This window comes from Coffea eugenioides, chromosome 6 (genome assembly GCF_003713205.1).
Source record: "Coffea eugenioides isolate CCC68of chromosome 6, Ceug_1.0, whole genome shotgun sequence".
Classification (NCBI taxonomy): Eukaryota; Viridiplantae; Streptophyta; class Magnoliopsida; order Gentianales; family Rubiaceae; genus Coffea; species Coffea eugenioides.
This window is the reverse complement of record NC_040040.1, coordinates 49,837,322-49,852,976: the sequence shown is the minus strand read 5'-3', so window position 1 is coordinate 49,852,976 and position 15,655 is coordinate 49,837,322. Positions and strand designations below refer to the sequence as shown.

Genomic DNA, 15,655 nt, shown 5'->3' with positions numbered 1-15,655 from the left:
TTGGAGTATCTCAGCAAGGGTTAAATCTAAAGACAATTCCTTTCAAAATTCTCAGGTAATATTTAAATATATAGCTTCTCGTCGAAGCTCCATCATAACGCGATCCCGTAGTCAAGCCCAGAGGAATCGTGTAGACATGAGTACTCAACCAGAATCATCCGATAAGGCCGTTGCAACTACCCAACTGGAAGCTGCAAGTCCTGGGGTTCAGTTGACAGAGTTACTCACAAAATTTGGGGAAATGACGTCAGAAATGGCCGCTCAAAAGAAATTAATCGATGAGCTTATCAGTAGCGGAGTTCAACCTGAGTCTGCACTCATCAGTCAATCGGGGCCAGAGTCATTGGTCATGCCCACGACCCAAACTACTTTTACTCCTCCCTTCATCATTCCACCTGAAGGAACTTTCACCTATCCTACCACACATTTGCCATACACTTACCCTCCTAACCTTTCGTTTTTTCCTACTCACATGCAAGGTCCTCAACCGCAAATCACTTCAAACATACCCCCCGAGCCTCATACTGCCGCTGAGCCATTCCTACCAGACCATATTATTCAAACCAAGCCAGAAACGGGGGAATCTTCTACTCCCGTTGATGTGAAGCTGCTCAAACGCCTTGACCGTTTTGATGAGTTTATAAGAAAGAGTCAAGGGTTAAACAAGCAAGGAGTCCTGAATTACGATGAACTTTGCCTTTTCCCAAATGTGCAATTGCCTGAAGGGTTCAAAACCCCGAAATTCAGCAAGTATGATGGAACGGGCAATCCCAAGACACACCTCCGATTGTTCGCCAACAAGTTGGGTAGGCCAACAGATGATGAAAATCTGCCTTTGAGGCTATTCCCAGAAAGTCTGGAGGGGGACGCACTCGACTGGTATTCCAAGCTGAAACCCGAAGAAGCAAAGACCTGGCTGGACCTGTCCAATGCATTTATAAGGCAATACGAGTATAATTGCGAGTTGGCTCCGACGCGAACCACATTGGAAGGAACGAAAAGAAAACCCTCCGAGGATCACAAGACTTATGCCAAGAGATGGAGGAAAATAGCTGCAAAAGTCGAGCCACCAATGACTGAGGACGAAATCATACGAACTTTCATTAAGGCACACGACCCCCCGTACTTTGAGGAAATTTTTCGCATGACTGGATGCTCATTTGCCGCCATTGTCAATAAGCTGGAGGAATATGATGACTTCGTGAAAGCTGGAAAGATTGTTAATGTGTCTGCCCTGAAAACTCAAGTGGAAGTTTTGCAAAGTCAAAGTAGCAATGGGAAGAAGCAACAACTCAAAAAGCAAGAGGGGGAAACTGCTTTTGTCTGGGATCAAAACCCTACCCCAAAACCCAGATTTCGACGATACCCTGCCTACTCCAACCCTTACCCTCATTATCCAAACTCTCATCCTGTTTATCACGCCAACATCCACCACCCTCGACCTCGCCCAAGCTATCCTAATCCACCTGTAGTCCCTTTTCAAATAACTCAACCTAATTTTCAACAAATTCGACCCCGGCCCCCTTACAATCAACAACTTCCTCCACCAAATAGACTCACCTACAACTACCCTCAACCCACTGAACCTCAAAGGCAAAACCGCAATCGCACTTTTACTAATCTAGGCAGGCCGTTGGACCAGTTGTATGAGCAATTGAAGGCTGCCGGTAAAATAGATGACATACCTCCTCCAAACTACTCTCGTCGAGGTCTCTCTTCTGGATACGACCCTCAAGCCGCGTGTGCCTACCATTCTGGAGCGCCCGGTCATTCGACCAGTAAATGTTGGGTACTAAAACATAAGATCCAGGACATGATCGAAGCAGGAAATGTAGTGTTAAGGAAAAGGGAAGAACAAGGACTGAACATAAGTACGAATCCTTTTTCTGAACACAAGGACACCTTTGAGGCATCCACTTCCAATGACGAAACTTGAAAATCCTGAAGGATTCTGCACAATTTGGATGGCCGAGTATCTTCCCTCTCGAAGGGAATTTTGATAAATCTAGGGGTTGTCATTTGCTAAAATTCATGAAAACTTTTTCTTGCATATGTACATAGCTTAATGAAAGCATCTTTTGCAATTTGATTATTTGTTTATTTGATTATTGTTTTGATTTTTTGTTAATTCTTTGAGATGGCCAAAGGTGAAGTTATTTGACTCTTTGAATATCACTGTTTTGGAATTTGATGAAACCCTTTATTGAAAATCCCTCCATTAAAAAGCCCTCATTGAGAAATTCCTTCATTGAGAAAGCTTTCATTGAGAAAAACCATTGAGAAATCCCTTCGTTGAAAATCACTTCGCTGGAAAAGATGAAAATCCCTTCATTTGAGAAAATCCCTTCCCAGCCAGGTTGAAAGTTGATTGGTTAAAGCAATATCATTAATGATTGTTTCTGATTGATGGAAGGCAGTTGAATGCTATGTGCTATGACCAACGTTGTCAAAACGCATGGCCTATGTTCATAACAAAAAGATCCGCCACCGATCTTCTGAAGAAGGAAACAAAGTGCTAAAGCGATGAAAGACGAAGTCGAAGGCAAATTTGCTTCAAATTAACAAAGCTTATTGGGTGTTCAAAGGAGAGATGGAAGGACAGACATACCCTCAACCCATCAAATCAGATATGTGCAAGAAGATTTTCATTTGATCATGCAAATTTCCTTAGAAATTCGTGCAAATGGCGAAATGCAAGTCAGGCCCTCTTCTTTTACATTTAAAGCATTTTATCCCTACTTGTCCCCTTTGAGCTTTCAGAACAATAATTTTCGTTTGGCAACCCCTGAGAACTGCAAACCCCACACTGGGACAAATTCATTTTGAAAATGATCAGAAAGAAAAGAAAAACCCCACACTGGGGCAAATTTACCTTTGAAAGAGAAGAAAGAAGGGAAAAGAACCCCACACTGGGGCAAATCTAGTTTTTGGAAAAAATGTAAAAGTAAGAAGAATGCAATGAAGAAAATGCAAAGAAAGAAAATCCATTCAAACTGGGGCAAAATTTTCCTCAGTTTCGTTCAAAATTGGAAATAATTTCAAAATGATGCAATCTCAGGCTATTTCACACCCCTCTCATCAAAATTTGCTTTCAAGCCTCAACTTTTCTTGGAAAACACCCCACCTGACTTCATTTCAAAAGCCCAAAGTCCTGGCTTTCGTCATTTGCCGTATTTTCTATTGGGAAATTTGCTAATCAATGGGCAAGTGATGTCCATAATGCCTTCGCCTAATCTTACAAGGGAAGCGCATTTTACTGATGTCAGCAATCTTCAGTTCATACTCCTGAGTCGATTATGGTTGAGTTTTTCCATTGTTCCTTAGGGGAAAACCCGAAAGGGCACCTCAAAAGAAAAGGAGGAAAAGAAAAGAAAAGAGAAAAACAAAAGCAAAAACAAAACAAAAGAAAAGGGGTGGGGGCAACCTTGGTGAAAACCCGAAAGGGCGCCAAGGTAGGATTTCCGCAATGAGCAAGCACAAGGAGGAACAACTGGTGGTTTGATCCATTTGGATTTCTCCTCATTTTTGTCATACCCCTGCCAATATTGAATTCCAGAACAAGGATATTCAGAGATTCGGATACGCATCCTTGGGCCAAAGCTGTGTCATTTTGTAAAACATTCTTTGGCAAATACATTCTTAGGAAATTCATTTTTACCAAATTTCTTGCATTCATGGCATTTTTGTAGAATTTCAGCACAAATAGTTGTGAGTGCATTCTTGTGCATATTCATTGTTACATGACATGTGAATTCTTCTTGCATACCTCATTCTTTATCTTCGAATTGTGGTAAATGACAACCCCCGTGGTTTATTCGAAGCATACTTGGGTTCAGTCATCTCTTAAAAGGGCTAAGGTGCAGCCAAGCCAATTACGAAGGTTTCGCAATATGGCAAAATGCTAACCCGGTCAGTCTGGAAAAGCAGAGACATTTGAAGTGATAAATCCAACCAAGTCAGATGCCGCGGCCAACTTTGACGAAGGCATCAAAAGGCTTATGTTTACACGATTCTCAAAGGGCAAGCGGATCAAATGATGGTGGCAATCCTTTTGTTTTTTCTCTTTTGCAGAAAAATTCCATGCATGGACGAAAACAATCACACCTCACACTGGAATCGGTGTTGGAAGGAGTCCTCGGGTGAACAAAGGCAAATCGAAAATGTTGCAAGCAAATTTGATCAAAAGGTGCAACAACATGGCGATACAGAATCAACTATGGACTCAAGTTGCAAAAATTCATCACACTGGGGCAAATTAATTTTTTGGAAAGATTCTCAAAAGTCAAAAAGAAAAGCGAAAAGAAAAGAAAAATCACCAGACAAAAATAAAAAAATCAATCAAATCAAGTTCATCACGGCAGGCTCGGGTTTTGATCCCACTGTCCGATTGTCAAAAGCATTTCATTTTCATCGCTGTTGGAGCTGGGTTTGTCCCGCCAGTAAGCATGTTTATTTGCTTTCGCCGCTAAACATGGGTTAGTCCCACTGGTGTGCATTTTGTTTTCTTCGCCGCTAAACATGGGTCAGTCCCACTAGCGCGCGTTTCATTCTCATTGCCGTTAAACATGGGTCAGTCCCACTAACGTGCATTTCTTGTATTTTGCCACTAAACATGGGTTAGTCCCACTAGTGTGCATTTTGTTTTCTTCGCCACTAAACATGGGTTAGTCCCACTAGTGTGCATTTTGTTTTCTTCGCCGCTAAACATGGGTCAGTCCCACTAGCGCGCGTTTCATTCTCATTGCCGCTAGCATCGAGTCTACCTCACTAACGTGCGTGTTTTACTCCAACCACCGTTAGCATCGAGTTTATCTCACTAACGTGTGCGTTTCTATTTCAACTGCCGTTAGCATCGAGTCTATCTCACTAACGTGCGTGTTTTACTCCAACCACCGTTAGCATCGAGTCTATCTCACTAACGTGTGCGTTTCTATTTCAACTGCCGTTAGCATCGAGTCTATCTCACTAACGTGCGTGTGCCTTAGCATCGAGTCTATCTCACTCATGCCGTTAGCATCGAGTCTATCTCACTAACGTGCGTGTTTCATTTTCACCGCCGTTAGCATCGAGTCTATCTCACTAACGTGCGTGTTTCATTTCTACCGCCGTTAGCATCGAGTCTATCTCACTAACATGCGTGTTTCATTTTACCGCCGTTAGCATCGAGTCTATCTCACTAACGTGCGTGTTTCATTTCTACCGCTGTTAGCATCGAGTCTATCTCACTAACGTGCGTGTTCCATTTTTACCGCCGTTAGCATCGAATCTATCTCACTAACGTGCGCGTTTTCATCCTACCGCCGTTAGCATCGAGCCTATCTCACTAATGTGCGTATTTCCATCCCACCAACACTCTATCTCTAGTCAATCCCAGTTTTAAATTCCTGTCCGGGTCTATCCCGAGGGTCTATCCCAACTTTACATTTCTGTCCAGGTCTATCCCAATTTCAAATTTCTGTTCGGGTCAGTCCCGTTTTAAATTTTTGTTCGGGTCAGTCCCGTTTAAATTCCTGTTCGGGTCAGTCCCGTTTAAATTCTGTTCGGGTCAGTCCCGTTTAAATTTCTGTTCGGGTCAGTCCCGTTTTCATTTTCTGTTCGGGTCAGTCCCGTTTTAAATTCTGCTCGGGTCAGTCCCGTTTAAATTTCCTGTCAGGGGTCAGTCCCCATCGTTTGAGTAGTTCACAGCCAAATAACACAGGTAAGTATTTTGGTGTCTACTTCTTTGTCTCAAGTTTTTCCAAAACTCGGACAAAGAGGGGCAAACTGTAGACACCAAATTTTGAATTGATTTATATGCTTCGTTTTAGTGATAAGTCTTGTCTATTGATTTTTGTTTATCTCATGATTTTTGTTTTAAATGGTTTGCATTTTTGTTTTGCCCCTTTAGATGTTATTTTATTTTTAGTTTTATTTACCTTTTAGTTTTTTTTAGTTTTTGTTTTTTAAGTTTTAGCGTAGAAAATCATGAAAAAGGAAGAAGAAAAAAAAGAAAAGCATTCAAAAAAAAAAATGATTTAGTCGTTTGTAATTTAAATTCAATGCTTTCTGGAAAGAGAAAAATGAAAAATATGAAAAATGAAAAATGAAACAAAAAAGATGGAAAAATGGCCATTTTTGTTGTTTTTAGTTGTTTAGTTTTTTAAATTATTTTCATTATTGTTATTATTATTATTACCTGGTTTTTGGCAATTTGTTATTATTATTATTTATATTTTATCATTTCTGTATTTATTAAGTTGAAAGTTAAAAAAAAAAAAAAAAAAAAAAAAAAAAAAAAAAAGGGAAAATTGTTGCCGCAGCATCAAAGCTGCGGACTTGCGCCATTTGCAAAAAATCTGGGGGACGGCTCCTGAAGCTGCAAAATATAGAAAAGGACAGAGGTTCTTAGGGTTGAATTGGGATATAATAGCAAAAGAAAAGGCAGCCGCAAGCGAGCTTGTTCGTGGGGAGAACTGACGGGGGGAGAAAAGAAAAAACAGCAAAAGAAAAAGCTAAAGGAAACAGCGAGAGAAAGAGAGGGAAGCGGGATTGAGAAGAAAAGAGAGCTGGGGAGAGAGCCGAGGGAGAGAGAGCTAAAGAGGGACAACTGTAGGTGCCGAGAGAGCAATGAACAAAAACAGGAAAAAAGATAGGAAGGCAGCAACGGAAAAAGAAAGAAACGAAAGGCCGAGGAGGAGAGCTTAGGGCTGGGGCTGTAAGAATCTGGGCAGAGGGTTAGGAAAACAAAGGAGGGCAGCGGCTGGTTTTGAGAGAAAGGGGAGCTCGGTTTGAGTGAGAGATAGAGTAGGGGGTGCGGGGAGAGGCTAAACAAAAACAGAAAGGGAAGGAAGAGGGAAGCGGCGGCTGGACAAGAAGAGACGTTGCTGTGTTCCAGAATTTTCTTCACCAGAAATCTGTGGCGTTGAGTCGACGTCCTCACGCAATCTCTTCGTTTCTGCTTTGTTCACGGGATCCCGTAAGGTGCTAAAGGTAATCCCTTTACTTCATATCTTCAAGCAAGCCCAGTAGATTCGAGGTTTATGTAGGTTTGGAATTAGTTTTCGACTCATTCTTGCTACTTATTCTTGCCGTTTCTGTTTGTTTCTATTGGCATGTCCTTTCATTCCTATCTTCTGCGTGACCTTAAATGGTTTGTCTCCTGCATTTTTGTGTTGTGTTTGGGAGTTTAATGGATTTGGATGACTAGTTTCTGACTTGATTCGAAGGACCGAGAGAATGAAGTGGTTGCTTCATGGTCCGAGAATGAAATTTTTGGTGTCGTCTTTGCTGCGTTTTTTGGTTTCTTCACTGCTAAAACAGATATCTGGAAAATGTGTGTGCATTTGCTGAATAAATGGTTGGGATTAATCAAATGTTTTGGCATTTTAACATACATGAGCTCGTCGCTGCAAAATTCTGCAACAAAGGCAAAAGGAAATTGCATTTTTCTGTTCTGTTTTGCTGTCTCGTGGTTGCTCCCCAGGTCTTTGCATCTAAGTTGCATGTTTAATTTGTGTTAAGGACAAGGAATGGAATGATTCAGTGCTGGGTTGGGATGTTTGAAGTCTAAAAAACACTTGCATCATATCCAATGTTTGCTAAAAAATGGGTTTCAGCTTTGGCTAAACCATTTTGCATGGAAATTTTGGTCCAGAGTTTGGCGTCAATTCCTTTTTATGTTTCTTGCTTATTTGGATGTCCAGCCATGTTTTGATGGGAGTAACTTTAAAATTGTTGTGCGCGTCTGCTTTGTTGAAATTGCAGACTGTTGTACATGAAAATTAGGCTGCGGAACCGTGCTGAAGGCCTCATCAATAGCCGAAGCCTTCAGCCGCAGCAAGCTGTTTCTTTTTCTTTTCTTTTGCCGTTTGGTTTCCTCCCACCTTTGATGATCAGTTCCCGTTTTTGATTCAGTTATGTAGTGAAGTTACATGGTTAGTGGATGATGGATAGGCAGGATCTTGGTGTTGGATAAAATCTGTTTTGCATGATGAAAGGAAAAGCCACGGCTGGAAAAGAGAATTGCAGAAAGTGTTCATTGCAGAAAAATTTTGTTTCCTCGTATGCATGCATGAAAAAATTCTGAGTTTTTGCATTTTGACCTCCCAAGTTCCCTTTTGCTTCACTATGGCCCAATCAATTGAATAATCTCATCAATTTGATCCTTAGTAGTTTTAATTCTTGCAATTTCATCACTTGCTTTGCTTCAATTAACTACCATGCTTTGTCAATTGCACTTAAGTCACGACTTTGGGGCTTTATGACTAAGTGAGCCTTGTTTTGCCCATTTCTTTTAATTTTTCTTAAATAAAGTGGTGCCTTGACCTTTTTATTATTTTGGAGGGTAATTGAATAATTTCACTTCATTGGGGCGTCAATTCAAGGGAGGTACACTCTATCCCTCATTTGCACTACATTTGACCTTACGTGCTCCTACGTGTTATGTGAATATGCATGCCTACTTCGCTTTCCTTATTTCCTTGCGTGCATTTACTTGCTTTTACTTTTATTTAAGTTTTTATGGGGTATGTGTACACCTCTTGGCTTGTAATAGATAGTGCTCGGAGAGCATTTGGTCCATTTCCCCTTCCCCTTTATGCTTTTATGGTGTATGTGTACACCTCTTGGCTTGTAATAGATAGTGCTCGGAGAGCATCTGGTCCACTTCCCCTTCCCCTTGGTTGCTTGTTTTTGTTGCTACATGTTTAATTGCTTTATTAGGCTCTTGCATCTAGTCGAGCATGCTAAATGCTATGTGTTATGTGTTTACGAGCGTTTTGGCATGTCTACTTGCTTTCATAGCCATGAATGAATGGAATGGATGAATGTACGTTTCCGCTAGTCCAACGCTAGTCGGAATTCATAGAATGGGCTAGTCCAATGCTAGACCCTTAGGGATTTCCCCTCGTTAGCATATCATTTGCTTGTTCACCACATATCACGCATTTTCCTTAGTTTTATCATTTGGCATGATCCTCGAACCCGTTTTCCCTCCATTTTAGGATTTTTGCATTTCATGCTAGTTATAGGGTTCATTTTGCTTGAGTGTCCCCTTCCGATAAGGGAAACGAGCGAGTGTGGCTACTCGATAGCCTTAGCACGCTAGTTTCGCCTTCTAATCAAAGGGAAAATCAAGTCACGATTTAGGTCTCCCCGTACCCAATATGCATGAATTCCCTAGGCTCATGCATTCTCAATCCACTCTATCATTACACTTTCACTTTTGTCTCATTTGCACACATACACCTTTTTATCACTTTCACTTGCACACGAACACTTTTTTTATCTTCACTTGCACACGAACACTTTTTTATCTTCACTTGCACACGTACACTTTTATCTTCACTCGCACACGAGTACTTTCATCTTCATTTGCACACCGACACTTTCGCACTTTTCTTTAAATTTCATACATGCATTTTTGCCCACTTGCACTTGGAGTATATATTTGCATTCAAAGACATTTGCACACCTCCACTTATATCGTACTTTTATCATTTTTCTCACTTCACACAAACTCACACTTTCACATGGCATGCATTCCACTCATTTTTCACGTCATTTAGGTTTAGGTGTGACCTCTCCAAAAGGATCATTGTTGGGCTTCACAATTAATGTGATTGGCACCGCTCAACCTTTGAAGAGAAATTTCCCCCAATTCCCCTAGGTCTAGGTTGTTGCATTCATATAGACATATCCAATACGCGATACATACATTGGGTAGAAAACTAGGAAAAATTGGTTTCAGTCGCGCAACTAGCCTTGGCTAGGTCAAAGGGGTGCCTTGGATTCTATCCTTGCCTTCCCCTTTGTCAAACGTGACCCCCGAACCTTTTTCTTTGGTTTACGTGGACTAGGAATCGTTTTAAAAAGGGTTTTACTACTTTGTCTTTAAAAAAACACTTTTTGGGTGACTTGGTACACCCCAAATCTATACCAAGTGGCGACTCCGTTTTCATATTTAAAAAACCCTTTTTAAATTTCATTTGGCCAAATCGTCGCTTTCCAAAGTCCCATGGCCTTTTTACTTTTCATTTTGCACACGTTCACACCACACTTTACACACACATCACAATTCATTATCGAAAAATGGGGCGCGACACTTTACGTAAAAGACCTGTTCGGCTTGGGAAGCGAATACAAATGGCTGGTCTATATACCATTTTTTTGACAAATTGACGCTGCTTAGATTACTCTGTTTGTCTATTTTAAGACATGAGCTATTTTTCAAGTCCCACCAATCACACTTGAATAGAACTACTCGGCTTTGACTGAAGGAGTATTCAACCTCTAAGATATCTGTAATAGCACCATAGAAGTTTATTTCTACATCAGCATGCTCACCCTTCACCATAATGCCACTATTCTGGGTTTTTCTGTCTACCTCACGTGTTTTGGTATGAAATCTAAACCCATTGACATTACAACCAGGATATTTGATCACTCTAAAATCCAGTCCTTTGGCCAAAGACAACAATTCATCACAGCATCTGCCTTGTGTATGCATGTAAGTGACCTATATGACCCAAATAAGAAATTAGAATGACTGAACAAATTAACAACTATATAAATACCACAAGTCTTCTAGTAGTTTGTTCCATACTTACACGATCTTCAAACCACTTTGGAAACTCTAAATCGTGCATCTGCTCTACATTCGACACATTTTGCTGCTGAAGCAATTCTTTGTGCATCCTATACAATAGTATTATTAGTTATCTATGTGGTACGGTTAGTGATATAATTGACTAAACATATAACACTTCTCATATACATAAGGTAATAAATTTATTACCTTATGTAATCATCAATTTCTTCACAATTTTTCAAGATGAATAAATGTATTTTCATCAACTCTGATTCACTTAAGCAACAAAATGTTGCTGCCCCAAAAGGCCGAGCCATTCCAGAAAAAATAGACAACTTTCCAGCAGCCTCAAAGCGTTCGGTGTTTCTTTCTGGTTCATTAAATATTGTAGGAACATTGTGCAAGTACCTGGAAATGAATGTTAGACATTCATCATCCAAGTAACGCTCAACAATGCATCCTTCCGGTCGAGCTCTGTTGTGCACATAACCTTTGTATTGACCCATTTTTCTGTGTCACAAAAATGCAGCCATAAGATGTCACAGCAGTACGACCCTAGGAAGCAAAAGAAGATTCAGTCTTAAAATAGCCTTTACACTACCTCTCAAATGGGAACATCCACCGGTATTGTGCTGGGCCAGCAAGTTTTGCTTCAGCAGGTAAATGGACCATTAAATGGACCATTACATCGAAGAAATTTGGAGGGAAAATTTTTTCAAGTTTGCAGAGTATTACAACAATGTTTTTCTCCTGTGCATCTAACTCATCTACATAAAGAGTCCTGGAACAAATTTTCCTAAAAAAATTGCTTTGTTCTACCAAAGTTTGGGAAACATCCTTTGGCAGCATGCCTCTAATTGCTAATGGAAGTAGACGTTGCAAGAATACATGATAATCATGACTCTTCATCCCTGAAATTTGGCACTCTTTTGGCTTAACACAATGAGATATGTTTGAGGCAAATCCATCGGGGAACTTGAGTGAGCTCAAAAACTGGCATAGTTTTTGTTTTTCGCTGCGTGAAAGAGTGTAGCATGCAGCGGGCATCACCTTTGAATCCCCTTGAGTTTGAAGATGCAATTCTTCCCTCAATCTCATTTCCTTCAAATCCTCTCTAGCTTGCCAAGTGTCCCTATTTTTGTGTCCCGTACCCATCACTGTAGCCAACAAAATTTCACACACATTCTTCACGATATGCATAATGTCCAAGTTGTGTCTAATTTTGTTAGTACTCCAATATGGCAGCTCAAAAAAAATGCTTTTCTTCAACCAATTTGACTGATTTTGCATGCGTTTTCTTTTCTTCTCTTTAAGCAATTCAGGTGCCTTACCAAACACCATTTGATCAAACTCTTGAAGTTGTTCAAAGATTTCTTCACCGGATAAAGTTCTAACAGGCTGTCTAAGATCACTCTTGCCATTAAATGACTTTCTTTCTCTGCGCCATTTATGGTCCGCTGGCAAAAATCGCCGGTGCCCCATATAGCAACATTTTAATCCATTTCTCAGATATACACTGGTTGTATCATCTAAACAAATAGGACAGGCCTTATAACCTTTCGTACTCCACCCTGACAAATAGGCATATGCTGGAAAATCACTTATAGTCCACAATAGAGCAGCCCGTAACATAAATTTTTCCCCCACGGCTGCATCATAAGTCTCAAAGCCAGTGTCAAAAAACTCTTTCAACTCATCAATTAGAGGCCTAAAAAATATATCCATATCATTTCCTATGCACTTAGGACCTGGAATAATCATTGATAACAGGAAAAAAGGGTCCTTTAAGCATTTCCAAGGTGGTAGATTGTAAGGAACAAGGATTACAAGCCATATACTATATGCATTATTCATGTTTCCATAGGGATTGAAACCATCAGTTGAAAGCCCCAACCTAACATTACGAGAATCTTCGGCAAAAGATGGGTGACTGTTATCAAACTCCTTCCAAGCTATTGAGTCAGCAGGGTGTGTCATTGTGTTTTCCTTGGGAACGCGTCTCTCTTTATGCCACCTCATATCTTGAGCTATCTCCTTGTTTATGAATAGTCTTTGCAACCTTGACTTTAAGGGGAAATAGCGAAGCACTTTTCTAGGAATTTTAGAACCCGGGGATTTATAACGAGGTGCTTTACATTTTTCATTTGGGCAGTGATCGAGGCTTTCATTTTCTTTCCAATAAAGTGCACAATCATTTTCACATGCATGTATTTTTTCACACTTGAGTCCTAGCTCACGAATTAAATTTTTTGCATCATAGTATGAGCTAGGAATTGATGCCATGGGGAAGACTTGAATGAGGAATTTCAGCAGCATATCGATGGATTTGCAAGTCCACCGATTCATAGTTTTCAAATGAAGGATATGGACAACAAAGGAAAGTTTTGAGTACTTATCACAACCCGGGTAGAGACTTTTTTCAGCTTCAGATAATAATCTAAGAAACTTACTTGCTTCCCCCTCTTGCTTATTTGGTATATCCCTATTATGTTCCCCCGAATTTCTCCAATTCTCGCCAAAGTTTGCAGTACCAACGTCATTTAACATTTCTTGAATATCATCTGACTCACTGTTTTCTTCATCTAAAACTATGTTATCATCTTCATCCTCATCAGAATCCTCAAACCTTTCACCATGATATACCCACCTAGTATAGCTCTCAACAATTCCCCCACACAAATGACTTTTCATGACCTCCATAGTTTGATCCTCAAAGTTGTTGCACCCTTTACATGGACAAGGGAGCTTATATGTGGGATCCTTGCCTAAATAAGCGAACTGAACGAATTCTTTCACTCCTGCCAAATATCTAGGATGCAAGTAATCTTTAATTGTCATCCAACTCCTATCCATGTTTTTTCAAAAGCACCGTTGATCCTAACACAAAAAAATATGCAACCATGATATTACAACAACACATATAATAAATATAGGAAATTAATCTTCCCATACAACAATAATAAAAATTAAACAAAATACAACACAGCTATTACTAAATTCAAACATGTCACAATGTAAGCATGTGAGGAGGCTGTGTGCAATGCAAAACACAATGTAAGGCAGATAGGAATTAATTCTGGAGTCTTGTGAGATTTTCTTGGCAAGCACTACTGTATCCCGGGCCACACAGACAATGATCACCATATCAGCTTAGTTAACAACATAGCCAGGGCCAGCTAATCAAACCAGAAGTTTCAGGGATGAGGAGGCAAAGTTTAAGCTGTGTAAGGTTCGATCAGTACAGTTTGGACAGAAGGGCAAGCCATACCTGAATACCTATGATGGTCATACCATTCGTTACCCAGACCCACTCATCAAGGCCAATGACACCATCAAACTTGACCTGGAGAACAACAAGATTACTGAATTCATCAAGTTTGATGTTGGGAATGTTGTCATGGTGACTGGGGGAAGGAACAGAGGTTGGGTTGGAGTAATCAAGAATAGAGAGAAACATAAGGGAAGCTTTGAGACCATCCATGTCCAAGATGCCACAGGTCACGAGTTTGCTACTCGTCTTGGTAATGTCTTCATCATTGGAAAAGGTGCAAAGCCCTGGGTGTCTCCCCCAAAGGGCAAAGGTATCAAGTTGTCAGTTATAGAGGAACAAAGGAAAAGGATTGCTGCCCAGGCGGCTACTACTGCCTAATTTTGCTACTATTAGCGTCTTTGGGAGGGTAACATTTTACTTGCAAAACTAGTAGTAAGATGTTGCAATTTTTGAGTTGGGTTTAATGTTTTATTTGTCTTGTTTAGTTACAGTTTTGGACATTAAATATTTGTGTTGGCGCGGTGATTGCACTGCTGTCTAGAACCCTACAGTTACAGGTTTTTAAAAAAATACATATAGATATATGACTAGTTTCTGATAATGTGCCGCCATTGATGTTCTTTTGTATGTATATTGTTTGTATGTATGTTCTTTTGTCACCTTATCTATTCCTTTTGTGCTCTGCAGGGCTGTCAAATCTACTTAAGAGAGCAGAAGATGGCAAGAAAATCACTGGAATGACGATCAGCAGAAGAGGACCATCAATCTCTCATTTATTTTTTGCTGATGATTCTCTAATATTTTGTAAAGCTGAGCCCAGTCAGGCTAAGGAGCTAATGTACTTGCTGAAGAGATACGAGGAAGGCTCAGGTCAAATTATCATTTTGGAGAAGTCATCTGTATTTTTTAGCAAAAATATGTCCAGTGTTAAGCAAGATGATATATGTAAGGAGCTGGGGAAAATACAAAAAGTCAGTCAACCTGTAACTTCGGATACCAGTAGCAGGGGAAGTCTGGATAACCCAAGCGGGAGTTTAGGGGGCAGAATGGGGTGGAAACAAGTTTTCCCTTTCGTTGTGTTAGCATGAGGGATGACTGGTGCACGAAAAGGCATCATAACTAGGAAGCGAAACCTTTATCCTTGCGCCCAACTCGTACACAGGGCAGGGCACAAGGTCTGAAAGGCATACATACAAGTTCCAAATAACTTTCCAATTTGCCAGCAAATTCATGGCATCGTTTCGTTTTATGTGCAAGTAAATTAAAGAAGAAGCTATTCTGAGTCGAGAAGCTGAAAAAGAAGTTTCAATCTATACATGAAGAGTAAGTGGCTTGCACGACTTGAAATCACCACCATTCATTCCCCTAAGAAGTCAAATTGCAAAATCAATGCTATGGCATCCACCTTCCGTATCCAATAACTTGTGCTAGAACATCACGTAATTCACAATGCACCCATGCCATCCAAGTCCGTGTGCAAAACCGCAGTCTGCTGCTACTAATATTCCGCATTACCCAACAAATCAAAATTACGAATGGGAACATTACTACTCGGTCTTTCTAAAACCTACCAGATGAACTTCCATGAAAAATGTGAAACTGAAATACGACATCTTAGAATGCTTTGCATTACTTCCTACAGAAGACCAATAAAATAGAACAAAGAAAGGTGAAGAATAAATCTGGATAGTAATGGCCAAGTATATTTGGTCAGTTGTACTGGTTTTATCTCTCAATTCACTTGAAAAAAGTCCTAAACTTGAGACTGTATCAAGGGATCCACAAGCTTCCTTGCAATTTATCAGCGTTATTGTAAG

At 40.2% G+C, this 15,655-nt stretch overlaps 2 protein-coding genes across 2 annotated transcripts; one reads left to right on the top strand and one right to left on the bottom strand.

Moving 5' to 3' along the window:
* Window positions 1-10,269: 10,269 nt before the first annotated feature.
* LOC113774347 lies at window positions 10,270-13,420 on the bottom strand. Its single transcript, XM_027318893.1, has 5 exons — window positions 11,169-13,420; window positions 10,775-11,077; window positions 10,587-10,674; window positions 10,364-10,495; window positions 10,270-10,278 (listed from the first exon to the last, which is right to left on the bottom strand). Exons 1-5 carry the CDS (start codon window positions 13,418-13,420, stop codon window positions 10,270-10,272), a joined length of 2,784 nt encoding a protein of 927 aa, XP_027174694.1.
* A 151-nt stretch (window positions 13,421-13,571) lies between these two features.
* On the top strand, window positions 13,572-14,216 carry LOC113774346 (40S ribosomal protein S4-like). The gene is made up of 2 exons (XM_027318892.1): window positions 13,572-13,581; window positions 13,738-14,216. Exons 1-2 carry the CDS (start codon window positions 13,572-13,574, stop codon window positions 14,214-14,216), a joined length of 489 nt encoding a protein of 162 aa, XP_027174693.1.
* Window positions 14,217-15,655: the final 1,439 nt, after the last annotated feature.